Source organism: Pezoporus flaviventris, unplaced genomic scaffold (assembly GCF_033815535.1).
Source record: "Pezoporus flaviventris isolate CSIRO_AGI_PZ_B2104156 unplaced genomic scaffold, CSIRO_AGI_Pfla_v1 ptg000029l, whole genome shotgun sequence".
Lineage (NCBI taxonomy): Eukaryota > Metazoa > Chordata > Aves > Psittaciformes > Psittacidae > Pezoporus > Pezoporus flaviventris.
The window spans coordinates 11,890,862-11,917,570 of NW_026892577.1; the positions used below are offsets into that span (position 1 = coordinate 11,890,862).

General features: G+C 54.4%; 2 protein-coding genes across 2 annotated transcripts; one reads left to right on the plus strand and one right to left on the minus strand.

Annotated features, from left to right (window-relative positions):
* Nucleotides 1-151: 151 nt before the first annotated feature.
* CNNM1 (cyclin and CBS domain divalent metal cation transport mediator 1) lies at nucleotides 152-20,025 on the plus strand. Its single transcript, XM_061459029.1, has 13 exons — nucleotides 152-1,736; nucleotides 11,871-12,014; nucleotides 12,557-12,697; nucleotides 12,976-13,145; nucleotides 13,338-13,437; nucleotides 13,579-13,626; nucleotides 16,468-16,530; nucleotides 17,488-17,651; nucleotides 17,854-18,031; nucleotides 18,319-18,432; nucleotides 18,517-18,633; nucleotides 18,830-18,957; nucleotides 19,303-20,025. Exons 1-12 carry the CDS (start codon nucleotides 227-229, stop codon nucleotides 18,907-18,909), a joined length of 2,829 nt encoding a protein of 942 aa, XP_061315013.1. The 5' UTR covers nucleotides 152-226; the 3' UTR covers nucleotides 18,910-18,957; nucleotides 19,303-20,025.
* A 2,109-nt stretch (nucleotides 20,026-22,134) lies between these two features.
* Nucleotides 22,135-25,897, minus strand: GOT1 (glutamic-oxaloacetic transaminase 1). Its single transcript, XM_061459040.1, has 9 exons — nucleotides 25,676-25,897; nucleotides 25,243-25,424; nucleotides 24,573-24,696; nucleotides 24,269-24,381; nucleotides 23,967-24,071; nucleotides 23,259-23,409; nucleotides 22,959-23,124; nucleotides 22,688-22,830; nucleotides 22,135-22,402 (listed from the first exon to the last, which is right to left on the minus strand). Exons 1-9 carry the CDS (start codon nucleotides 25,788-25,790, stop codon nucleotides 22,263-22,265), a joined length of 1,239 nt encoding a protein of 412 aa, XP_061315024.1. The 5' UTR covers nucleotides 25,791-25,897; the 3' UTR covers nucleotides 22,135-22,262.
* Between the last annotated feature and the right edge of the window lie 812 nt (nucleotides 25,898-26,709).

Here is a 26,709-nt window from a genome sequence, read left to right on the forward strand (position 1 = left end):
GGATGCTGCCCGCCGCCGCCGGGATGCTCCCCCGACCCACCCCCCCCCCCCCCCCAGCAGCTCCGCTCCGCCGGCTCCTCCCGCCGCGGGCCGGCTCCCGGTTGCACGTGGCGCGGCGGCTGCCCGCCCCCCGGCCCACGTGTGCCGCCGCGCCGTGCCGTGCGGTGCCGGCTCCCCGCTGCAGTCCCGGGGCGGCGAGCGGGCGCTGCGGTGCCGGTGCAGCGGCATGGCTGCGGGCCCGGGGCGCAGCGGCGGCGGCTGGGGCCGGAGCCGGGGTGCCGTGCTGCTGCTCTTTTTCTCGCTGTCTCCGCGGCCGCCGGCCGGAGCCGCCTGGCTGCTGGGGCTGCGGCCCGAGGACACCGCTCCGGGCCGGGTGTCCCTAGAAGGCGGCGCGGTGCAGGCGGCGGAAGGGAGCCGCTTCCTCCTGCGCCTCTACTTCCAGCCGCCGCCCGAGGGCAACGGCAGCCGCGGGCCGGCGGAGGAGCGGGAGCCGCGGCTAGTCTTCATCGAGGAGGCGGCTCCGGCGGCGGCGGGGGGCAAGACGGCGCGGGGCCCGGCGGAGCGGTGCCGGGAGCGCAGCGCCTGGGCCTCGGACGTGGAGGTGGTGGGGCCGCTGCGCTCGGGCGGGGCGGCGGGCTCGGCGCTGGCCGAGGTGCGAGTGCGGGAGCCGCGCAAGGGCGAGGCGGCGGCGGCGCCGGGCGGGCGGCTCTTCTCGCTGTGCGCCTGGGACGGGCGGGCCTGGGCGCACCACGGCGCGGCGGGCGGCTTCCTGCTGCGGGTCCGGCCCGCCTCCCCGGCGCTAGGAGCTTGGCTGCTCCCGCTGCCTGAGGCGGGCTGGCTGCGGGCGCTGGGCGCCCTGCTGCTGCTGGGGCTGTCGGCGCTGTTCAGCGGGCTGCGCCTCTCGCTGCTTTCGCTGGACCCGCTGGAGCTCCGCGTCCTGCGCAATAGCGGCTCTGCCGCTGAGCGGGAGCAGGCGCGGCGGGTGCAGGCTGTGCGCGGCGGCGGCGGCACTTACCTGCTGTGCACGCTGCTGCTGGGGCAGGCCGGGGCCAACGCGGCCCTGGCCGGCTGGCTCTGCGCTTCGCTGCCAGGCGGCGGAGCGGCAGCGGCGGCCGCGGGGCAGCGGGGAGCTCCCTGGCTGCCGGTGCTGCTGTGCACCGCCGCCGTCTTCCTGGGCGGCGAGGTGCTGCCCTACTCCGTCTGCTCGCGACACGGGCTGGCCATCGCCTCCCGCACCTTGTGCCTCACCCGGCTGCTGATGCTGGCCGCCTTCCCCCTCTGCTACCCGCTCAGCCGGCTGCTGGACTGGGCTCTGCGGCAGGAGCTCAGCGTCTTCTCCACGAGGGAGCGTCTGCTGGAGACGCTGCGCGCCGCTGGCCCCCACGGAGACCTCGTGCGGGAGGAGTTGGCCATGGTGCAGGGAGCGCTGGAGCTGCGCACCAAGGTGGTGGAGGATGTGCTGACGCCGCTGGCCGACTGCTTCATGCTGCGTGCCGACGCCGTGCTGGACTTCGCCACTGTCTCTGAGATCCTCCGCTCCGGCTACACCCGCATCCCCGTCTATGAAGGCGACCGGCGTGATAACATTGTCGATCTGCTCTTCGTCAAGGACCTGGCCTTCGTCGACCCCGATGACTGCACCCCCCTGCAGACTGTCACCCGCTTCTACCGCCGCCCGCTCCACTGTGTCTTCAACGACACGCGCCTCGACACGCTGCTTGAGGAGTTCAAGAAGGGTGAGGCCACCGGGCCACCACCTCCTGGGCTCCCCCTGCACCCCTCTGCACCCCCAATGATTCCCAGGTCAGCAGCCCCACGGCCCCCCTGCGTGGCCTCCTGGCTGAACCCGGCAGGTACCAGGGATGCTGGGGGGAGTTGTGCCCTGCATGCGCTGGTGTGGTGGTGACTCTGGTGTCACCTGGTGGAGCAGCCTCGGGGTGGATCGCGGGCCAGAAATCCTGGTCGTGCCTGTGATGTTATGGAGACTAAGAGCCTTCGGCCTCAGAGGTTGCTGGCTCAGAAGGTGAGCCTGTCCCACAGGGCTGATGTCTCTGCGGGGTCGTGGCCGCATGGGCACAGTGCCTACCTTGCACTTCTGCCCAGGCAAGACAGCATTCACCACTCTGTTCTGCACATAGGAGTTTATGGCAGGAGATAAGATCTTGTGACTTAACTCTCACATTTTCAGCCTAGCAGTTCGAAGCAGGTCTAGGGAGTGTTTCTGTGCAAGTGGTTTAAAGAAAGAAGAAAAGCCTAAGCCCATAGAAAGAGCTGTACTTTTTCTGCAGCTGTGACAATATTCATAATTCAGCAGCTGCCAGCAGCCCCAGAGATGCTGAGAGCTGTATTTCATTAACCATATCTTGAGAATACACACAGCATGTGGTTTCCCCCCCGCTGGGAATGATGTTTTGCTGCGTGTTACTCAGTACGTCATACCGTGGTGAGTGAGTCTTTAAGAAATGGCTGCAGCAGTGACATCCTGCATTATGTAATGTGGGAAGACAGCATTCGGCTCCCGGGCTGCCTGGGGCTGCTCTGCCGCAGGCAGAGATGATCATGTGAGGAAGGCTAACTTGGTCCCTTCCAGATACAGAGAATGCCTCTCTGAGTTATCTCCCTGCTTGTTTGTAGAGGCAGGAAAAGGGGAGGATAGGATGTGTGAGAAGTGATCATCAGATGCATGCAGGTCAGCATCTTCTCTGGAGATGCACGGCTGTCCCCACCACCTTGCAGGATCGCAGGGAGCAGAGTTGTGTGTGGCACACAATACTGCCCTCTCAGCAGGACTGGAGACTCCCAGTGGTGCAAATCAGCAAATCCCTGATTGTTCTCAGCGTTCAACCTTGCTGAGCTACAGTAGTCCCTCATTTTCCCCCTCTTCCCCCCTCCCCCCCCCCGCTTCTTGTAATGTAACCAGTTGTCTCTCATCTTCCTGTGCTTCGCAGTTCTTTCTTAACTGTGGCTTTCCGCATGATACTACACCACTACTGAAGTTCACCTGAGGTCTCTGCTACCTCTCCCTGATCTAGAGAGTTCGGTGCTACCAAAGATGTCAGATGACTTTGGCACAGTCCCCCTTGATCAGTCTCCCCTGCACTTTATCTGATCTACTTCGGTGTATTCAACTGCTTCCCCCTCCAGAGCTATTCTATAGCCTGCTATCCTGTGGATCAACCAACCTCTAGAAGTGGATTTGTGGTTGCTTAGCTCACTGCCCTTTGCTTGCTGCCCCTCTGCTCTGCTTGAAAATAAATGTTTTATGTGTGTTGCTCCCTGAGCTGACAGGTATGCTAACAGGTCTTGCTTCCTGCCCTACACTTTCAAGTCCTTATCTCAAATGAAGATTGTCCATCCTTCTTCAGCTTTGCTCAATTAAACTCTTGGCATTTTGCTTCAGGCTCTTTGTCCCGTACATCTCTTTGCCATAATGGCCTCCTGGGGCATTTTGCCCCTATGTAGAGCTCTGCCTAAAACTGACTTCTGTTCCCACCTCACTTACTCTTGTATTTTCTAAATCACGTGGCTGAAAAGCCTTGCTTTTGGTCTTGGTGTCTAACTCAGCATCGTGATTAGCAGTTCCAGCTCTTTCCTGAAATGTTCTTCTCCCCAGGGGTTACTGTTCTCTTCCAGTTCATCTTTCCCCTTTTTGTAGGCATTTAGTCACTCCCAGCACCCTGTGTTTGTAGATGGCCACCCCCAGCCCAGCCCTGAACCCCTCCTAAAATCTGTTTTCCCAGTTCCAAATACAGGTTCCCATGCCGGCTCCTGCACTGCGACAGATGTTTGCTCCTGGCTGCCTTCAGTCCCATCCCCTGCTGTTTCAGCCCTGCTCACTTGACTATTTAATGTCTAAAATAAAGATTTCCCATTTGTAATTAAGAATCTTCATCACCGTCTCCTTTTCTGTGTCCGTTTGAATTATGGTGAAGTTATCTTTTTTGATCCAATCAAGATTGCTTTCCATGGCCAGGTCTTCTGTGACACCTCCACTAATTACAGAGTAGGCTGACTGCTTGTTGGTTCAGTGAGTGGTTAATGAAGGCATTCATCACTTCGCACATGCAGGGTGCCTGCAGGACAGCAAATGCTCCCTGGAGGCGATCTCCAGTCTGTTTCTAGGAAATTAAAGTCTCTGGTAAGGATGGGCATTGAGAATCATTTCCAGGTCCTTAGATCCCAGACAGACCTCTAGAGAAACCTTGCCAGCTTGCTTTTCCTTCTCCCATGGTTAACGCAAACAGGTTTTGTAACCTACCTTTCTTTTTGTTATTACAGTGTTTATACAAAATACCCATCACATTTTAAATCTTTCCTGAATAGCGATGTATACTTCTGATCTGTTTCACTAATGATTAATGTTCTGCCACATCCAATATGCCCAAAATGTCTTTTTCGGGTTTTTTTTTGCATAATGAACAAGTAACACAATTTCACTGCCAGAGCTCCTTGCCATAGTACGCAAACATTTGTTCTTTCTTACTGAAAATGTCAAGTGATGATTAAATACAGCACTTTGAGACTTGCTCACACCTCCAGCAGCACATCCTGTTTTTGTCTCTCCTCTTACTTGCCAGTATCACATTATTATCCTTGTTTACACGATGCATTTCTTTTCTCTCATTGTGCTATTCTAGCTATGAAGGTAATCAGCTTTTTTTCCTCTCTAGTCTTTTATAGCAGGGTTTGAAGGGAGGTTTTCCTTCATTGGTTTCTAGGTATGCTCACACCTAATCTCGTTTGGGCAAAGTTCCATCAAGATGCATGATGTTTTCCTTGAGTTTAATCCATAGGAGGGTTGCAGATCCCCTCTCCCCCAGCACAACCCTGTGTAGATGGGATTACACTCCATGGACCTGGGGAAGGACACTTGTGCAGCATTAGCTTGCCAAAACATTTAAATTGTGTGGCAGTAGTAGCATACACTCCAGTATCACCTATGGAGCTGATGGCACAATGTGGTTACAGTGCCCCAGAGCAGCTCTGAGCTCCTGGTTGACAAAACGTGGCCCCTGCCCCGTCACAGCAGAACTGGTCGAAGCCTTCACATTTGCTCCTTCACAAGCCTGCTGCTGCTTGGCATTGTTCGATGTTTCTTTTAGCACTAATTCCTGGGGAAAGATGGTTAAATTGGGGGCACTAATGGGAACTGGGAAAAATCCAGCAGAGAAGGCTGCAAACAGCAGCAGTGTATGGGGTTGGTAGCTGTGACTCCAACCCACAGCCCTAAAGAGGAGGGCAGCTGCAAAAACTGTATTGAAAAACAACATTACAGCAGAGTGAGACAGGTCCAGCAGAAGGAAGGAAATACTTGTGCTAGAAAATGGTTTTACATTTACATTCTCATCAAAACTCAGTGGAATGAGCTCAGAAATAATGAAGCCTGAACACCCAGTTTGCCATCTTTTCAGGCAAGCCAGACAGGGTCATTACAGAAGGCACGCATAGTTGTGCAGCATTTACATTGAGGTGCTAAGTGGAGGACACCACACAGAATGTATCTCCAGTTCTCTAGAAATAAGATGCATACCAGTACAGTTAACTTTGCCACCTGCAGCCTGAAATACACTGAAACTACTGAAGGAGTGAAAAAATTAGGAGACAATTTCTTGGCAGTTTGTATTGGTACATCTCAGAGTACCTGGCTTTATTCTAGGCTGCCAGGAGGAAGTGCCTAATGCAGCAGAGAAATAACTGCACCATATTTAGCAAGCTAATCAATGCAGAGGAGCAGATGAGGTCCCAGTAGGACAAACGTCACTTTGGGAATGTGGAGCTAGGAGGAAAGATCTATGCATTCATTCAGTGTGAAATACTGTGGGTGATGCAGTCTGTTCCTCCTCCAACCCTAGAAGATAACCAAAGCGATGTGTGTTGCAGCTCCGGTCTTATGATATAAGAGTTTTCTGATGGGGAGCTCATCCATGAGGTCCACCTCCTTGTTCTGTAGCGCCTTTGGGAAGTCATAATCTTTTCCCATTCTTCAAGTAATAATGGGTTTTGTTGACTAATTTCCTGTTGGAGTATATATACAGCAGTGGCAATGTTCAGCAAGTAATTGTCCTGTTGGAGAGACAGTAGAAGTTTGCTCTTATGTTCATTTTCCTACAGCAGGGCAGACGCTGAGGTTCAACCCAAATTAGCCTTCTGTGGTTTGGCATCTTCTAGGACTTACTAAAAGTAAATTCTCCAAAACCAAACTTCCTGGCTTAGCACGAAAACAGCCTGTCCTGGGGAGGGCAGCCCTGCCCTAGGAGCTGTCTTTGCTTTTCAGAATACTCCACAGCCTCTGTCAGACTTCTACAAATCGAGTGTAGCTGGAGAAGGTGCTTACGCTTGCCAGAAACAGGGGTCAGTACCATTTCAGCTGCTTTTCATACTGTCCTTCTTCTGAGCCTGCAGTCATTGCAAGCACAAAGCATGGCTTGAAATGTGGATCAGCCTTCAGGAGATTTCTGCAGTTACGATGGCATTGTCTATCCCATATAGTATACAAGTCCCCTGAAAAGCAATTGCCAGGCTGAGTGGGTGAGGTGCCCATGCACAAAATTTGGTTTCAGTAACTCTGCCTGAAGCATTACTTTGTTTTTTGCCCCCAGACTGTGCTAAATCTTCCTGAGTGAACCCTGCTTTACCCAACCCCAGCAAGCCCAGGATCAGGCCTGCTCTGGGAAGGCATTCAGCAAAGCAAGAGGGGAACTGTGTCACTGGGGAGAGGTCACCCAGCCACCCATCTCCCTCTTGGTAGCTGTCAAAGGCACCTTCAGACTGAGCTGTAGGAAAGGATCAAGTGGCCTATGCTACAGACACCAATGAAAACAGTTTTGCATTGGCTCTTCAGAAGTTTTTTTAGCTTGAGAAAGCTTCAGCATCCTTGTAGGCTTCCTTAGGCTCCACATAACATGCAAGGGGACCCACCATTTGTGAGCTTGCAAGGTCATCCCCAAGAGGTGAGAACCCTGTTGTACAGCAGATGGAAGATGAGACTCTGTTCCCTCTAACCTCACCCTTATCCTCCTGATCTGTTTTGTCAATGGTAGTACATCAGCTTTTCCAAGTATTCCGTCTTTCCCACAGTTTTCCTTAGGATTAAGAAAAGCACCAAAGCCAAGTACGAAAAGGCTTTTATACCCTGCTAAAGCCAGATGTAGGCAGATGAAGTTCTTATCTCTGAGGAAGGTCTGGATTGGATTAGATTAGAATTTACAGATTTTAATTTGCATAGCTCTGATTCTCATAGAATTGGGTGCTCCTACAGCCTTCTTGGTTATTTCCTCCCTATTTAGGTGTAAATGTGGATTGTCTTTAGGTGCGACTCCTCAGGCATGTGGTTTTACCCTTGTTGTGGGGTTGTGGTAACACAAGAGCACACGTGGTACCACTCACATGCACATTTCCAGTTCAAATCGGGGTCCCCACTTGCTTCAGATTCAGGTCTGCAATGGGGCATGGAGATGCTGGGAGCCCCTCACCCACAGAAGAGCTCTGATTGAAAGCACACAGAAAACAGATTTCAGTTACATCATGGCTCTTTCATAAATCAACCTTAGTTACCAATTACTCGGGGGTTTTGCCTTCCATTTTGTAGCTGTACATGGTTCGTGGCTTGTGCCTGTACCTTTGATCTCTCAGTAACAGCTTTAGATCTTACTGTAAAATTTATGAAAGTAAATTTCATGCTTATCCTGTGGAATGAGAGACAAGGCTAAAGCATCTTTAACATTCCTCTGGCAGAGCACCTACACAAAAAGAGATGTAAGGAAGTAGTCTGGGCTATATTTGCAGCACTTTCTTTCCCACGAGTAAAGGCATTTCCGTGTTTTCAGACCCTGTTCTCCCACTGGGGAGGACGCTTTGAGCCCAAGGTCATTTAGGCACCTATGAAATACAAAGGCTCCTAAAACGGGCATGGAAGCTTTAGATATCTGTTCAAATGCTTGCTCCGTCCAGAAGCTCTCAGCTGTTTATATTAGCTCTCTAATTTAGCATTAACTTTCCACCCAAATTGCTGTTTGAAAAGAGCAGATTTCATGCAGCTCATAAAGAATTTAGTACAGTTGTATCCCATGCTGAGCAGACACTTAATCACCTATAGACTTCCTGTGTCAGAGCAGCCCTGCCGAGGCCGGTGGAGCCATTCGCACAAATGAAGTTAATTGCCCATTTGTTCTAGCATTTGCCAAACCAAGGCTTTGATTCTCAAGTGTTTCACTGTGCTTTCCTGCATCAGCAATAACCCTGTAAAATTCACATGTGACAGCTTGCTAGTGAGGAAGCAGCTCACCCTTGTAAATCATTTCATTTGAGCTATCAAGCAATGGTTACAATAGCACAGTTTTTGGAACCAGTTTTACAGATCTTGAAGCTGGCTTAGATCAAGTTTGGGGTTTTGTTTAAATGATTTATCTCCCTCTCTTGTACTCACACCGAGGCAGACCTGCAAGGTAATGGCTGCCGAAGACAGAGACCACTCTGGCACCTCCAAAAGCTGCTGCTTTTCTCCTGTGCAAGTGTAGCAGCTCCCAGGTCCAGGCAGGGAGATGCAGCTGAGCTTGGCAGCATCCCCAGCCCAGAAGGGAGCAAGCCATGATCATACGGCCAGGGAGCCGACAAACCCCCCCATCCCTGCTGCCGAATCTACAGGGAGGAAATGCAGGACCCCGCCAGGTCAGGGGACAGGACTTTGCCAAAGATCTCATGTGCCTCAGGTGGGAAATCGGGGCAAGTCAGCCTTTTCCCAGTGGGAGCAGTGGTTTGCAAGGGCTGGGACTGAGGTCCAGGGCTTCTTGTGATTATGGGTGTCAGCCGGCCAGGCAGGAGCTAGGATCAGTTTGCTTGGTGTGGGCCAGGAACAACCACATGAATTGCAACCATTGCTTTGTACCTGCCCCATCTCTAATGTGGGTCTAATGTTAGCCTGGAAACCTAAACCTGGGGGTTTATGGCACGGTGACAAGTGTTTATTTTCTGTGAAAAATAAAGAACTCTTGAACAGTCTAACACCCCTCCTGGCTCTGCCCCCAGCACAGTGAAACCCTGGGTCTCCTCCCAGGCTAACAGTGCTGGGTTACTTCTATATAATCTCATTTGCTGCTACATGAATGTGGAGCTGGAATCATATTTCTCTGAGGCTGCTGTAGAGTAAATTACAGCATTGATGTAGGTGTTTGGCCAGAAAAAGAATTGTGTCCATTACTCTGAGTGCCTTTAAGTAGCACCTAAGCTTTTTGTAAGGGCTCAGTGGTTTTGGGTTGCATGTAAATGTTATTAACAGCAAGCTTTCGGCCAAAAGAAATAACTTCTCCCCTCGCTCACCCGAGGACTTGGAGGAGACCAGATGGCCCCAGTGTTTGGGAGTAGGGTTTGGCAAAGGAGACACGTTCAAAAGTTGGACTTTGCTAAGATGAAATGTAGCTGTTGCTGCTGTCCTGCAGCCAACTCTGCCGCTTTCTTCTTTTTAAGTCTGAAGTCGCGTTGCTTTATTACCCCTAAACAGACGAGAAGCACAAACCTGGGTATGAAAGGAGTGAAATAACACGGTCAAAAGAACATGCTGAATTTCCAGTGCCCCAAAGCTGTTGATTTGGGGTCTTTTTTAAGTGCATCCCAGTGCTACTTGCTATGATGTTATGTTCTCATTTCTAATTCTGTAGGCGTGGGAGGCAGCGAGCTGCTCTAAAATCTTGCAATAAAAGCTTGGTATGAGGAGGAGGGAATTTATACTGTGGAAAATGCCCAAGCTTTGCTATGAGAAATGTATAGTGATGATCTTCAGCTGAGAAATGTCACTTGCTCGTCTCGGATCCAGGACAAGGTTATTTGAAGGTCACATGTTCCCCTGCAGTTTGTGTTTGACGGGGCTGCCACGCTGCTCTGGATGTGCTCATCCCTTTCCCTCTGCAGGGATGAGGCAGAAGGCACCAGCGGGCGAGGAGGGAGCTGTGCAGCAGGCAGGAGCCCACCCCTGTTGCATCTCTGTGCATAAATACTGTTAACATCCCATTGCCCTGAGCAGCAGGCGAGTTTGTCAGGGAGGGTTTATGGGAGAAGCAGATGCAGACAGCTGTATAGCAGAAGGGACCTGCTCCCCTTTTTGGGTGACCATTGCTGTTCAAGGAGCTCAGCTCCAAGCCCATGGGGAAAACATGTTTGCATCTTTCTGGAGGTGCCTGCAGTGCCCATGGTACAGCTGGGGTTGTGCAGGCATTGTGACAGGAGACCCTAGGGATGCAGAGCAAACAGAGGGAGCAGAAGTTGTTGGCTGTGGTGCTGATGAAGGACATTTTTAATGTTTTAAATAAAACTAGAGGTTCAGATCCCTGTGCCATGGGGGCAGAAAGAAAACCAGTGCTGTTAATTAGCAGATAGAAACCCAAAAGTTGTTTGTGGGTTGGGATTTGGGTTCTGGTCAAGCTGCTGAGCAGGAACATAAATCAGAGCAGACAATAAAGGAAGGGTGAAGTTGAAGAAGTCAAAACAGCTTACAGAGTTGGACATGTGAAAACAAATAGCAATATTTCAAATATGCCAAAAGCAAGAAGTGTGAGAATGTGTCAGCAGAGCTGCCAGTTTACTGGGGACAAGTGAGGAAGCTGAAAACGTGATTGAGAAACACTGACTTCCAAACAGGAGTCACCGTCATTGCAGCTGAAGGTCCTGGTCCCAGTTTGCTTGTTTAAGGCAATAGAGAGGGGGTGCTGTCAAGGGCAGTGTTTGGAGAAGACATTCAAGTGCAAGCTGACGGCTTGGAAAGCCTCTGCATCCAGATGGTTCACCCAAGAGTTCTGCAGGAGCTGGGCTGAAAGCTGCAAACAAACACACATATTTCTGCATTAAAACCAGCTGCTGTTCCAAGGAGCTGGAGGCTTTGCCTGTGTTTTAAGCAAAGCTTTAGGACTGGTCCAGACATTGATGGATAGAAAGATGGCGAGAGGCTGTTCTTGGCAATTTAATAGGAAGGATAATTAACAACAGAATGAGAAAACACCAGGAGGATGAGGGAAAACAGCAGAGCCCAAGGACATGTTCACATTTCTGTGTTGGAGGGTGCCGTCTCATTGCTCTGTTAGTTGTTCATGGCAATGAAACTGAGGGTAAGCAAGAAGCAGCTGGTATAACATACACATCATCCCTGCACAGGAGGCTGTCAAAGAGCTAAACAGAGTGACTTGCAGCAGGTTGCCTGGGTAAAGAATCACAGAATCTTTAGGACTGGAAGGGACCTCTGGAGATCACCCAGTCCAACCCCTCTCCCAGGCAGGGCCACCTAGAGCAGGTTACACAGGAACATGTCCGAGCAGGTTTTGAATATCTCCGGAGAGGGAGATTCCACAACACCCTTGGGCAGCCTGTTCAGTGCTCTACCACCTTCAGCATAAAGTTCTTTATGTTGAGGTGAAACTTTCTGTGTTTTAGTTTATGGCCTTTGGTCCTAATCCTGCTGCTGGGCACCACTGAAACAGTCTGGCACCATCCTCCTGGTACCTGCCTTTGAGATATTTATATGCATTAATGAGATCGCCTTTCAGCCTTCTCTAGACAAAAAAAGCCCACCTCCCACAGTCTTTCTTCATAAGAGAGATGCTCCAGACCCCTAACCATTCTGAAAGAAAGCAAGTGGCCCCAAAAATGAGCCAGTCAGAACCCTGTGACACCTGGGAGTCAGCCTGGGGTGTAGTAGCCCTGTTAGGCTGGGCTGTGTGTCCAGCCCTTCTCCTTGGGTTAGCACAGTTGGGATGGCTTTGGGTGCTTCTGAGGTTTGGCTGTGACCTGTGCCTCTCACCAAGCCCTGCCCTCCTGCCAGCCTGCCATGCTGAGACCCCTCTCACCAGGGCTGGGGGCTCACTGCTGCTCTGCTCTTCCCCACACAGGAAAGTCCCACCTGGCCATCGTGCAGCGGGTGAACAACGAAGGGGAAGGAGACCCATTCTACGAGGTGATGGGCATTGTCACCCTGGAAGATGTCATTGAGGAGATCATCAAGTCCGAGATCCTGGATGAGACGGATCTGTACAGTTAGTGTCCCAGAGCAGCTACTGCGGTTGCAGGAGCCAGGGTGGGAGCCCGCACAGACAGACAGACATGTGGGTAGGAAACAGGCCAGAGCAAATTGTGGTCCTTCCCCAAAGCAATTAACAGTCAAGAATGACGGACTGATGTTGGTCAGATGTCGGGGAGTCTGGAATGCTGAAGATAGAAAAGCAGCAGCACCAGGAGCGGGTGGCTGGGCAGGGCCTTACCCGGGAGCATGTGTATTGGGCATGAAGTGCTCATGGGTGGTTCCCAAGCTCCTTCTAATTTTGAGTGACACATCCAGCCAGGGCAACCCAGGACTTGTTCCTGAGAAAGAAGTGTGTTTCACCACCCTGCTCCCTCCCCAGGGAGCTGCTGCCAAGGCTGGGATGCATGGCATATTTTGTGTGCCCCGCTGCTCCGGCTGCTGCTCCACAGCAGCCCTGCCATTGGGTGCAGCAAGATGTGCCTCTCTATATTCATGTGCATGTGGTATGGGCCCTGCAGCTGCAGGCAGGCAACTGCTTTGCTCTCTGCCCTGCAGCGAACAATCGGAAGAAGGAATGTGTGCCCCACCGGGGTCGCAAGCCCCAGGACTTCTCCATCTTCAGGCTCTCGGACAGCGAGATGAAGGTGAAGATCTCCCCGCAGCTCCTCCTGGCCACCCATCGGTTCATGGCAACAGGTACCCTTGCCCTTGTGCAAGCCCTGCATCTCCCTGCTGCAGCACCAGCCCTGCATGCATCCCTGAACCATTCTTGGGTCAGGCCCCTCTGCTCAGTGAGCAGTTTCTGCCTGCTGGACCCAGGGCATCCCACTGCCCCACCAGCATGGGTCTGGTTGAGGTCCCCTCCATGCAGCAGGGTGCTGAGGCTGCAGGAAGAGCGACCATGAAGCTTAGAGGATAAGGGGCTCTTGGCAGCCCCATCCCTGCTGAGCAAGCCTGTGTTGCCTCCCCTCTAGAAGTGGAGCCTTTCAAGTCCCCCTACCTCTCTGAGAAGATCCTGCTCCGGCTCCTCAAGCACCCCAACGTTATCCAGGAGCTCAAGTACGACCGCAAGAACAAGAAGGCGGCGGAGCATTACCTTTACCAGCGCAACCGCCCTGTTGACTACTTTGTCCTCATCCTGCAGGTGCCTGGGGCAGCAGCGAGTAGAGCATGACAGGGGGTGGCCTGCCTCTCCTCACCACCTTGCTCTGGGCTGCTTCTGCCAGTGGAGATGCCCTTCTTCTCATACAGGGCAGCGGGGTCCCTGCTGCCCTGGGTGGGTTGGTGGCTGGGAGCGCAAGGTTCCTGTCTGAGTGGGTTTTCCTTCTCCTTACAGGGGAAAGTGGAGGTGGAGATTGGCAAGGAAGGGCTGAGGTTTGAGAATGGGGCATTCACATACTATGGCGTCCCTGCCATCATGGCTGTTGTCTCCTCAGGTAAGGGCTCTGCTTTTGCTTCAGCAGCCTCCATGGGGGCTAAGCTGGGGCTGGCTGTGGGGTGGGGTGGCCCTGCTGCAGGGTGTGGGGCAGGCGGGAGTCCTTCCTCTGTGATTCCTACATCTCCAGCTCTCATTTCAGATAACGATGTGCGAAAAGTGGGCAGCCTGGCTGGATCCTCCTTCCTATGTAAGTATTTTGGGACAGGCTGGAGCACAGGCTGCCTGGAGGAGGGATGGGTTTGCACCCTGTGCAGAGCAGCTCAAGCTCTGCACTGAGATCACCCCTTTAAAAAGCTCAGTGGAGAAAGACCTGGAGGGCTGATGCAGCCTGCAGAAAGGACATTGAGGTCCCTTTGAAGTCTCAGCTAAGTGCTGGATCCCTTCAGGTGGATCCCAGCAGGCTGGTACTACAAGGGGCACTGCCCACGGGTGGCAGCATGATGATGCAGATGGGAGCAGTAAACCCAGTGAATTCTGGCACAGTGCAACTGGGTCTCAGTGTAACATCCCTGGACCCATTTGCATTCCTGAGGCTCAGAGGATGAGCTGAGCATGGGTCCCACACGAAGGGAATGATGGCTGCTTGGGAACTGCAGAGATGAATCTGTGAGCCATTTGCACATGCTGGTGGGAGAAATCAGCTGAGTTAAAAGTAGATGCCCCCATCCAGGTAAATTCTTTGCCTGCAGAGCTGATGGGTTACCGAGCAGTTTCCCTGCAGAGGGAGCTCTGATTAGAGGAGACTGTGCCCTCCTTTCTTTGCTGATCACCCCTGCAGATGATTAATCCCTGGTGGTTTAGGAGTGATTGGGTAAAGGTGTTACTCACTCCGGTCAGGTACATCCCTCTTCCCACCCCCAGTTGTATGTGCAGTGCTGATGGTACAATGAGAATGCTCTGGGTGCCTAATGAAAACAAGAACCCATCAAGTTTAACCTTTAGGGAAGTGTAGGGATGAATGTTGTTGAGAGGACAAGGAGTCCCTTAGGGCCAGGTGACTGTCATTCCCATGGCTCTAGGGTTGTGCTGCTCTAGGGTTCACCTGTTTCTTGCTTCTTGCTTTGCTTCTATTTGAAAGGCTGGCTCTGGACTGCTGGATTCACCCTCAGTGCTCATTCCTGTGCTCCCGTGCATCTGCAGTGTGCTCAGTTTGAACAGAGGAAATCAATGAAGGGGCTGATTTCCCCCTGGATGTTGTTGCATTCTCCAATGCCCAGTGCCTTCAGTGACCATCCCCAGGGCTCCTCAGAGGCTCAGGCAGTGGGTGATGCCCACAAGCCACAGGTCAGGCAGGGCATAAGCCACAGTGGGAGCAGTGTCAGTGCAGCCATACATATCCATAGTGCTGCCTGCTGGGACACTGCTGCTCAGGCGACCTTTGCTCCCTGTGCTCGCACATGATCCTGGGTCATGAGGCGTTTCCTGCCATCCAGCCACCCCTGCCTGCCCCGGGATTTGTGCTGTGTCTCACCCCTGGCCAGCGAGGAGGCATGGTAGGCCCAGGTCACAGGGCATCTCCCTTCTCAGGCCGCTGTCCTCCTTCCCCCATGAAGCAAAGCCCGACGGAAGTGAGCATGAGCAGCAGAGAATTCAGATGTTAACCCTGGAGCATTTAACACTTCTTTATTAATTAACCATTGTTATGCAACTGTTTAATCAGCAGGTGATCTTTGGCATTGGTGGTGCAGGGCATTGCTGCCGGATGGTAAGGCAGTGAGAGCAGGGGGAGAGTGCTAGTGGTTATCAACCCGTCCTTTGCTTCCAGTTGGATGAGGTTGTTCTGGGGAGCACTCCAAGCTGGTGCCTTTGCTTGGACTTTTATTTGCAGCAGGTTTTGACTCAGAGGAGGTCACAAAGAAGAGTTACTGAGTGGGGAGATTGGAAGGAGGGGGTTGTAAGGCACATTTCCTAGGGGTTTTACCTTCGAAGCAATTTAGAAACATTAATCACATAGGCAGCAGATGGTTCCTGGAGCGTTGCAGCTGTGCTGCGGGCAGTGGGTGGAAAAAAGGCAATGCACCTGGGACAGGAGGGACAGCAGCTGTGGGAAGCATGGCCATGGCTTGAGAAAGGAGCTGGCAGCTGATGGGTGGGCTCACATGTTCCTGTGGAGATGCCTTTGAGATGGGTGCTGCCAGTAGTGAGAGCAGAGATGTGGTACTGGGAGGTGTTAACAAGTGCATTGCCCAGGGATGCCGTGGAGGGCAGCTCCCAGCAGGCAGCAAGTCACAGGGAGGGGGAATGCCTGTCCCTAAAGTTGTCACTGCTGCTGTAACCCATGGCAGTGAAACATGGGAAGTGAATGGCCTGTGATTTGCCCTCTCTGTGTCAATGGGACATGGGGTCGTGGCTTCTTGTGGTTCCCCTGCGGGGTGGCTCTTGGCACCACTCCAAGGCTGTTGACACCCCCCTCAGGGCCTTGCAGGGAGCTGCAGGCAGCCTGGCACAGATGCCTTTGCATCGCGCTGAGGGCCTTCTGCCGGCCTCTGCCTGCCGCTGTGGGGCAGAGCACATTCACTCTCTGCTACCTGCCTGCACAGGAACCATCCCAGATGCAAGGCGCAGCCACTTGGCTTAGCTTCTGCCCATCCCCCAGGGAGCACAAGCTGACCACAAAGTTCTCTGTCCTGCAGCGGGTGGTGAAGGGCTGGAGCAGGGTGCCAGCACTCAGCCCATGGAAGATGCTTTCTGCCCACACTGTGGCTCTAGAGAGATGTGTGGCTGGGCAGACAGGCCTGGCAAGAGCTGGTTCCCCCCAGCCTCACCTCCTGTCACAGAGCAACCTATTGACTTAGGGCACTCAAGTCTGCGTCCCTGCCGGTGTCCCTGGCCCCAGGGCTGGCAAGCGCCTCCCTGGAGCAGAAGCAGAAGGGTGTAAGAGGGGTGGGAAGGGGTGATGGAGGCAGTGGTGGGAGCCCACCCCAGGGTTGCTGGCACGTGATTATTTTTCTCATTCTTCCTCTTGATCTGTCTGCCACCTCATGTCCATCCCTTCCTCCTTCCCTCCCTCTCTTCCTTCTCCCTGCAGTGCCTGTCTCGGTGTCCCGTACCTTCGCCTTCAGCAGAGGGGACTCACTTGCTGGCTCTCCAGGTAACAGGGCATGGCTTTGGGCAGGGATGTCTGCGTGTGCCAGGCTCTTTCCGGCTCCCTGTGCATGGTGCACCAAGGCCCCTGCACCCTGCATGCAGGGCAGCACAAGGAGAGGAGCACCTATGGCACCCCACACCGGCAGCCCCTCACTGGTTGAGACACACTGGCAGCCTTCCCAGTATGATGTGGACCACAGGAAGAATGGGATGGGGACAAGTGGGGAGCCATGGACAGCTTGGGTTTTCCTTGGTGTGCAGCTCCTGTACTTTCCTGCAGTCAGTGCTTAGGTTTTCTTGCTACTTGCTGCTTCTGATGACAACTGCAAACAGCCCTGCATGCACACTGCTCTGCTTCCCTTGCTTTCTAGCAATCTGGGTAATAGAAGGACATTTTAGCAGCAGAGCAAAGTCAACAAGCTGTTGATGTCACCTGTGCAGGAGCAAGCTGCCTTTGTTCCCTAATAAATCACTGACCAGACAAAATCTGTCACACCCGTCAGAGGCCATCAGTTGACATGAGCGACAGGCCAGCTTGCCATGGCAGCCTCTGCTCTGCCGAGGTGAACAGGACTGTGCCCTCAAGGCAGGTTAAGCAAACCCCTGAGGGCTGCCAGCTGCAACTGGAATTTGTGCCAAATGCTGTGCAGAAGGCCTGTGCTAGCAGGGGAGCTGTCAGTCAGTCAGTGTGACTGGCAGGCAGCAGCACTAACCTCTGCTGCCGGTGCCAGGTTGGATGCCTGCCTGTCCGGTCCCCTTTGGTTTGTGCATGGCTGGCATGGCAGAGTCTCCACTGCCAGCATGCACTGAGGAGGGTCCCAACAGAGGTCCCCACAGAGCCCCTGGCAGCCCCAGTGCCCGTGGGGCATAGCCACAGGAGGTGACAGGTCCACCCTGCCCCTGTGCCACACAGCACCGAGTGAGAAGTGAGTGTTTGCCTCTCTGCCGTTCCCTCCTGCAGTGAACAGGTCACCATCGCGGTGCAGCGGGCTCAACCGCTCCGAGTCCCCCAACTGGGAGCACAACGACTACGGGGGCAGCAACACACAGCTCCACAGCAGCAGCAACAACATCTACACCCCCGACTACTCCGTGCACATCCTCTGCGATGTGCAGTTCGTCAAGGTACAGGCTGGGCTGGCAGGGACTGTTGCACCCTGGGCACCCCTTCCCAGGCACCTTCTTGTTCTATGTCCTGGGAGCCTGATGGGTGCCCAGTGGGTGCTGGGGAATACCACACTCCTGCTGGCTCGGGGTTTGGTACCACCAAGTCCCCAGGAGGTCTCGGTGGACCCACTGAGCTGGATGTGCATGTCTGTCTGCGCAGGTCACCCGGCAGCAGTATCACAACGCGCTGGTGGCCAGCCGCATGGACAGCTCGCCACAGTCCCCTGACATAGAGGCCTTCGACAGGGATTCAACCAAGGCCTCGACCCTGCGGGGAACTCCACAGACACCCAAGGAGGATCCCACCACCCTTCTGAACGAGAAGAACAGCATCATGTGTGAGTCACCCAGCAGAATCCCTTCCCTGCCATAGGCCAATGCTGCATGTCCCCTGAGGGCCATGCTGGGATCTGCTGGCATGATGGGTACACCACTGCTGAGACGCAGTTGCACGTGGCCTGGGGCATAGGTGCAAGTGTGCAGGCGTGTAATTCCTCTCTGTATGCTTGTGTTCCCTGGGGGTCTCTGGCAGTGGGACCTGCTGCTATGGCTGGCATCCTGCTGCATCTGCCCCAGGCACAGCATCTCCCTGCCCTGCTGCCATTCTTGCCCTGTGTCCCTGCAGGCAACCGCTCTGAAGGACTGCACAGTCCCAGTGAGTCAGTGTTCCTGCGCATGGAGAGCATCCCCTTCATCCAGGAGGAGACAGCTGACAATGAGGAGAACAGCAAGCATCAGAGTGAGTCTGGCCAGGGGACATGCACACAGGGGTGGTGAGGGCTGTGGTGCCCTTGGGTGCTGCAGCCATACTGGGCTTTTGCAGACAGTGAGCGCTGCGGCACTGTCCTGGAGCCAGAGTCCCCCGGCAGAGAGACTGAGACCAGCTCAACTCCAAGCAGCAATGAGGAGACGCTGGGCAGGAGGCTGCTGAGATCCCTGAGTGAGTGACTCGCCCATGGAGGGAGCACTAGGGGAGAGCTCCTGGGGACACCCTGTATGGGGCTGATGGGCAACGCAGTACCCCGGCAGTACCCCAGCAGCCGGCAATGCTGCATCTAAGGCTAGCTCAGGTAGAGCAAGTCACCCTGCCCTGAGCATCTTTGCCCCCAGCACCCCAGCCCCTCTCGCTGCTGCAGGTGGGCGCAAGCAGCGGCCATCACTGGAGGATGAGAAGTTGCCAGAGGAGAGCTCCAATCTTGACCCATTAATCACCTGAGCAGCAGCGTGGCCAGAGCACAGTGCTGGAGGCCCATGCAGACTGGAGGTAGGAACCTGCTTCTTAGTGCAATATTCCAGCAAATGAGAGGTTGCTCAACATTAATAGCATAAACTCAAGTTTCAAGCAGCAAAGCCAAATGCTGTGGTTAGGCATACACATTGTTGGGGGCTGGAGCAGGGTCAAGGAATGTAGCAGCAGATTCCAACCATCTTTGAGGCAGGAAGGGGTGTGGGAGACAGTGAGACCCTGACTCATGTTTTCACAGCTAGAAATGTTTGTCTGCCTCAATATCTCTGAACCTGCTTGGGAAGGTGCTGCAGGCTTGAGCAGCAGCAGGTGAGTGAGGGCAAGCTCCAGCTACCTGCACGAGGCTGCCTTTGTGTCTTCCAGGTCTGCAGCATGGGGGTCTCCTGCCACGAGGCTTATGTTCAACAGCAGCAGGTCTGCACCTGCTCGCTGCCTGCCCGCTCGCGCCTCCCCTCCCTGCAGGACTTGTGCAGAGCCCCATCCCCAGGCGAGAAAGGATGTGCCCCCAGCAGGGCTGAACCACCCAGGCAGCCCAGACCAGCCAGCTGGAGTCCGAGGGCCCTTGCCCTGCTGCTCCCTGGTAGCATCTGGTCTCAAGGAAGAGGTGGAAAAAGTAGAGAAGTGTTTGTTATGGCCTCCCATGCAGGCAGAGCCAGGGGGCAGCTGAACCCAGAATCTCCCTTAACATCATCTGCCATCCCCATCCCAGAGAGCCCCAGAGCCCCTTGGTGCTGGCGCTGCACAGATGTGGTCTCCACCACGAAGAGAATGTACTGGCTGGGGGGTGCCACATGCAGCTCAGGGCCCCAGCACACATTTGTGCCATGCCTAGTGATACGCACACTCGCAGCACCTTGCACACACTGACCATCGACACAGCCCAGCGCTCCCGACCCCTGCTAGGCACAGGGCAGGGAGCCCAGCTCCCTGGGGCTCCACGCTGCCTTGAACCATCCTCCTCTCTGCACACGTCTGCCTGTGTGAGGGAGGCTTGCACTGAGCCTTTGGGTTGGTACAGATCAGTCAGTAGTGTTTGTAGAGGCTGAAAGCAACAGGGATATTACCATTAAAAGTGATTTCTCCCTGAGCTATGCCCTGTGTCAATGCGTGTTGGGAAAAATGTGCTAACCTCTCCCACTGGGCTCAGCTGCCCTCATACCCATGGCAGAGGTGGTTGAAGTAACAGGACCCTGAAGGGAACAGGTAGCAGATCAAGTCGGCAAGTGCTTCCCAGTTTCTCCATGTGAACCTCGGCTGTCACACTGGCTGCCATGAGAGCACTCAGTTACACCACAGCAGTGCAGACAAGCACTGGGGGAGAACAGGAGTTAATACCATGCTATTGCAAACACAATAGGGAGATACACATGCTGGAGTAGAGCCTAAGAGATAACAGAAATGTCTTAGTCCACCAATGCTGATAAAACTTCAGCTGGAGTTAACTGCATCACTGTCTGGACATTGCCTTTCTAAGGAAAAACACAGCAATTGAAAAGACGCCAGAGGAAAGCAAGGGCTGCAAAACAACCTCTTCCAAAGGTTGAAGGAAATGGGGTTGCTTATTCTTAATTGGTGAAGGATGTGGAGAGGGGAAGTTCTCAAATACATAAAAAGCTGTTGCAGAGAGGAAAGGAATAATCTGCTCTCCGTTGCCATGGTAAGTGGGATAATGGGTAATGAGCTTACACTACAGAAAGAAATTTAGGTCACTTGTTAGGAAAAACAAGGCTGTTAAGGCTAGCAAAGCACCAGTACAGATCACACATGGGGTGGGCCAGGCTGCACACCTAGATGTGCATACAGACAGAAGTGTAAACAAATGTCAGAAATAACAAAAGCAGTTGGTTCCCTCAACTCCTCCTGATATCACCCCTAGAAGTCATCCTTTAACAAGGACCCCATCATCCTAGCTGTGGATGGACATCAAGAACAGAAAAAGCTCCCCACCTGCACAGAGGCCAGGCTGCCTCTGGCTCCCTCTCTTATGTGACATGAACACCAACCTAAAAATGACAAATTAGAGAACCCATGTGCTGTCTCTCTGCAAGAACAGCAAGGGAACAAGGCACCAGTTTTGCCTTTACTGTCTAAGCTGCAGCACAAGCAAAATCCATCAGGGCATCAGTGACTTACTAACTGACCCCAGGAAAAGGGCTGTTTCCCTTTCTTCACCAAGATCTTGGCAGGAGGCTGCTCTGTCAAGGTGGTAATATCAGCTCACAAATAGATCTGCAAAGAGTGACTGCAGAGAGCAGAAACAGATGGTCCCAGCTCTTTTTCTGTGCCAGAAACAGGCTGGTGCTGGCAGGTCCCGCTGAAGCCAGGAGGAGTAGGTGGTGGTTCATCAGGGGCCTGCTGATAAGGAGGAAAAGGAAAGATCCGCTTTTCAGCACATCAGAAGCAAGCCAGGAGCTCTGTGCCAGGGAGGGATGGCCAGATGGTTGGGCAACACATGACCATCCAGAAAGCAAGCACAGCCAGAACAAGCTGAAGAGCACAGGGGAGGGGAGCAGAAAGAGGAACACAAGGGGGATATGGGAGGACCCGGTCAGATTTGTGTACTCACAGGGAGCTCCCAGCTACACTTTCCCAATAGGACTGTGCCTCATTAGTAGCAACCATAACCATCAGAGATGCAACACACCATGAGGGAGAAAGGGAGAGCCTTGAAACCAACTGAGTAAGAACCAGTGGACAAACCAGGCTGCTGAGGCTTTAACCACAGCCTGGGAAGACATTAGATCAGCCTGAAGGCACGTTACACAAGGTAGGGGTAGTGTTCAGAGGAGATTTAATTTTCTGTCAGCAACACAAAGAAGCAATAATCACGATTACGAATGTTTGCTCGCATAAGGCTCAGAACTCCAAGGGGGGGGACACACAACAGCAACAGCTTCACTCCTCCCCAAAGTACTACAGAGTGACATTAGTTCACAAGCCATATGAGATCCCAGCCAACTGAGCTGTTATCCCACAGCACATTGCACTGGCACCAGACTTCACCTAGATCAAACTGATCAGTTACACGGAGTTGACTTAGATGTGCTAAAGATGCAGCTCTAAGTGCCTGAAGGCCAGGCTGCTGTCAGTCAAACAAGAGCCAAGGCAGCTAATGCTGCCACCACCCTCCTGGGGGCACTGGCTTACCATATTATAAGGGGCACTTCAAAAAGGTGAAGAGATGATTATCCCTGATTGAGCTGCCCCTCCCATCTTTATTAAACCCCAAGAGCTGCGGGTCAAGGCAAGCCATGAGCAGCAAAAGACACAGACTACGCACTACAGCTTTGGTGACTTCATGTAAGTTTGTTTGTTCATGTGCTTCATTGGATTTTTGTGACAGCTTCATGGATGGACTTGGCCACGTAGTCCAGGTTCTTCGTAGTCAGGCCACACATGTTGATGCGTCCACTGGCCATCAGGTAGATGTGTTTTTCCTTGATCATGTACTCCACCTGCTTAGCTGGGGAAACAATTGGACATCAGGTCAGAGCAGTGATCCCACAGCTCAGAAAAGCCCAAAGAACCAGTCAGGGCTGCTTGGATCTTTCATAACAAGCAGAAAACTTGGAGCACTGGCCACCAAAATGCTGTCTGATGCTTCATCCCTGCCTACCCAGAGAGGCAGTGATGCCAGGACTCCAGTGTGGTCCCTGAGAGATTCCTGCCTGGACTGCTTCAGCCCAATTCACCACCACCAAAACTGTCCTCACCCAGTCCTCCCTTCACGAGGCCACTTGGTACTTACGGTTCAACCCTGTGAAGCTAAACATGCCAATCTGCTCTGTGATGTGGTTCCAGGTGCCTGGGGTCCCAAGGGCCTCCAGTCGAGACCGGAGCTCTGAGCGCATCAGCAAGACACGATCTGCCATCGTCTTCACATTGTCCTTCCTGCAGCAGGCAGGAAGCAGAGAGTGAGGACAGGCACCTATCCAGTTGGGAGCCATTTGACCAAGCCTGGCACTCGGGAAGACAACTTCCCCTGCTTTCCCTCTCCCACTGTCCCTAGCAACACTTACCACTCAGCAAAGAGCTGTGGGGAAGAAAGCGTAGTTGCCACAATACGTGCTCCCTGGGAGGGAGGGTTGGACCAAGTGGTGCGCACAATCTTCTCCATCTGTGAAAGCACACGCTGCACGTTGTCTGTGTCCTTCCCCACCACAGTCAGGTTCCCCACACGTTCATCTGTGGACAAGAAAAGAGATGTGAGCCACTGGTCCCACACATCATGACAAAGCAGAGCTCTGCCCACCCCCAGCATGCCAGCCCCATCTGTCTGGGTATGATGCTACTGGGCCAGCTTACTGCCAGACACTCACTGTAGAGCCCAAAGTTCTTGGAAAACGACTGTGCACAGAAGAGCTCAAAGCCCTCGGAGACAAAGTATCGCACAGCCCAGGCATCCTTGTCCAGGCTGCCAGAGGCGAACCCTTGGTACGCAGAGTCGAAGAATGGAAACAGGAACCGGCGCTGCAAGGAGGAACAGTGTTAGAGGGAAACCTCTTCCCCACAATCTTCACGCTACCCCCTACTGTCCCCATAGGAGGGAAAAATGACCATTGAGCTTCTGGAAGAATACAAAAGAAAAATGGTCCAGCAACACCAGACTGTGATATTTTCTTTCTACTGGGGTAAAAGAATAGGAAGACTAAAAGACAAAATGCAGGAAAAAAATGCATTTGAGGACACAGGCACAAGAGATGCACCACCTTATATCCTATTATCCAGCACCTGTGAAAAGCAGGTGCCCATGGGTAATCTTTCCGGCATGAGAACCCTCACTGCAGCTCATGCCACAGAGTTGAAAGTAAGAACTTGGAAGCATAAGCAGAACTGGGATACTTCTCTGAACACAGGCAAACAGCATCCTATTAGCCTTTTCCTTCAACACCTGTCCTGCAGGACTCTTCCAGCTCCTGCCACAACTCATGCCATTCTGTAGAGCTCATTTTGGATGCAAGCGGTCTGGCTGGCTCAAGAGCTATCTGTTCCCCCAGCACTACTTTAGCCCCAGCAGCAGCCCATACCTTCATAACAGCAGCAATCTGCTTCCACTGGTCAGGAGTAGGGTCTGTGCCCGTTGGATTGTGCGCACAGGCATGGAGAATGAAAATGGAGAACTCTGGGGCTTTCTGAGGAGAGAGTAAAGTAGATCTTGGTCATACACAGAGATGAGACTAGGCACCCACAGCAAAGGGAGATGCCCTGAGCTGCTCTGGCCACTGACAGTCTGTGCAGAGATCCACTTCCAGGCACAGCATGCAAGAGCCCAGCCAGCTCCTGACAGCACAGGACCAAGCTCAGCCCATCCCACACCAGTTTTACCCACCTCCATGTCATCCAGCAGCCCCTGGAGATCCAGACCCCTCTTGGCAGCATTCCAGTAGTGGTAGGTTCTAATGTCTTTAAAGCCAGCATCCACAAACACAGAGTTGTGGTTCTCTGAGGAAAGAAACCACTTCTCAGAAAAGCAGGCCCCACCTCCAGCAAGCCACCTCATCCAGCCCCAGCATCTCATTTTACCCACAAGCAGACCTCTCTCACTGCCTGCAAGGAACTCAGCCATGGTCCCATCACCAACCGACCCACAGGGCTCCCTGCAAGGAGGCAGGAGCACTGCCAACAGCACTCACCCCAGGACGGAGTGGAGATGTAGACCGGGGTCGCTGTGTTATTGTTTCCATTGTACCACCGCCTGAGAAACTCTGCGCCGATACGCAGGGCGCCCGTCCCGCCCAAGGACTGAACGCCTCCAATCTGCAACAGAGAGAGGTGCCAGCAGGGTCAACCTCACTGTCAGTGTGCAGAGAACAGAGAGAGCAAGAGAAGGATGCCAGACGTGCTCCCTGGGGTCACCCCAGCGAGGACAACATTCCCTTCCAGTGGTCTTCAGCCTCCTCCAAAGCACAGGTCCATCCTGACACTTTCTACAGTTATAAATAGACTTCAGTTATTCCTGTTACTTTTTGGCACAGAGCAGATTCCCAGCTAGTAGCTTATTTCAGGAAAGGTCGTCTGTTATCCAACTTCAGTTTCCCGTGGGACAGCTGTTAAAAGATGAAGGAAACAAAACAAATTCCAGTCTCAGCACACGTTCAGTCTTTCCCCAAAATTACAAACAGGTTCAAGTACACGGGTTCACCAGGTAACCTACAACCAGTAAAAAACACATCAGAGAAATCCCCAAATCCTGCCAAAATGCCTTTACTCTGCATATTTGGGCTCAGTCTGCTGTAAAGACAGCCCCAGGATCCCGGTGGCTCTCTCAGGAAGGATCGGTCTCACCCCCTGCCCACCACCTACCCGGTTCTCCTTGATGGCGGGGCTGTCGTCACCCAGGGCGATGCGGGAGGCATTGGCCCGGAACTCGGGCAGACCCAGGATGGGCAGGTACTCGTGGTTCAGGCTGTTGTCGTTGGCGATCATCTGCTCCACCTTTTTCACCACGGGCAGGACCCATGGCTGCCCCTCGTCCGTGCGGTAGGCTGCCGGGAAAGGGAGCGCCGTGCTGGGCCCGCGGCACGGACACACGCGGCCGGCGGACAGGGGCCGCCCCCACGACCTTGACGCGCGCAGCTGACCCGCTGCCCGCCCAGCCCCCGAACGGGCGCTCGTCGCGACCCGGTGACCTCTCGGACCCGGGGCCCGCCACTGCCGCTCCAGCAGGTGCCGGGACCGCCGCAAGGGCAACGGCCGGGAAGGGGCCCCGCCGGGCCCGGGGAGCCCGCGGACTCACCGCCAACGCCTAGGTTGACCTTTCGCGAGTCCCCGTCCTCCCGGAAGTCCGCCGTGAGCTTGAAGACGGCGACCGGCGGGGCGCGGGGGACGGCGGTGAAGATGGAGGCGGCCATGGCGGCGCGACCCACGCTGGTCCCCTCCGGCTCGTTACGGGTGGCGCACGGCGCCTGGAGGAGACGCTCACCTTCACCGGCGGAGCCGCCGCACGCCGCAGCCAATCAGTGAGCCGCCGGCGGCCCCACCCGCAACCGCCAGCCAGTGGCGGCCCTGCGGCCCCTCGGGCGGAGCTCGGGCAGCCAATTGCGGCGGGGACGCCGGACGGCGGCGGTGGCCGCGTCAGGTTACGTCAGCGGCGCGGGGACGCAGGCGCTGCCTATTGGCGGCTGGCGACACCCCTGTACTCGGCTCCACCCTCTCCGCTGCGCCGCGGGGGATCGGGGAGCGCCCGGCGTGCGGCCGGGGCTGGGTCCCTGCCCGCGGGTGGCGGCGTACCCGGGGCCGCAGCGTGCAGAGGCGGTGCAGCGTCCGGTGTGTGTGGGTTCCGGAGCTGCGGCGATGTGGTGCGGGGTCCCAGGGTGCGATGCCCGTGGTACGGCGTGCCGCGGGGGATACCGTGCCCGAGGCAGCGCTGCTCTGCGGCAGTGCTCGGGGGTGCAGTGCTCGAGGCCCGTCACGGGCCCCAGAAGGGCCCCTGGGGTGCAGCACACGTGTGGGTGCAGGTCAGCCCTGCGGTGCACGACAGGCCCCGGAGGGCCGTGCCTGGGGCCGCAGGTCTTGGAGGTGCAGGAAGGTGCCAGGAGGGACGTGCCCGGGTGGGGATTGGTTCCCAAGGCAGTTACGGGGATCCTCCAGAGCGGCTGCCCTGGGTTTTACGACACGGTCCCGGCTCCCACCCGCCTGCGGACCTGCGACCCTCGAGCCCGTGGGTCCCTGGCGGGTGCCTCCCCTCTCACCAGAAGCCATTGGCGGGTCAGCCCCTGTGCTGGCCCGCGGGCAGCGTCCAGGGTCACCAGTTAGCGTGGGAGCGGCGGC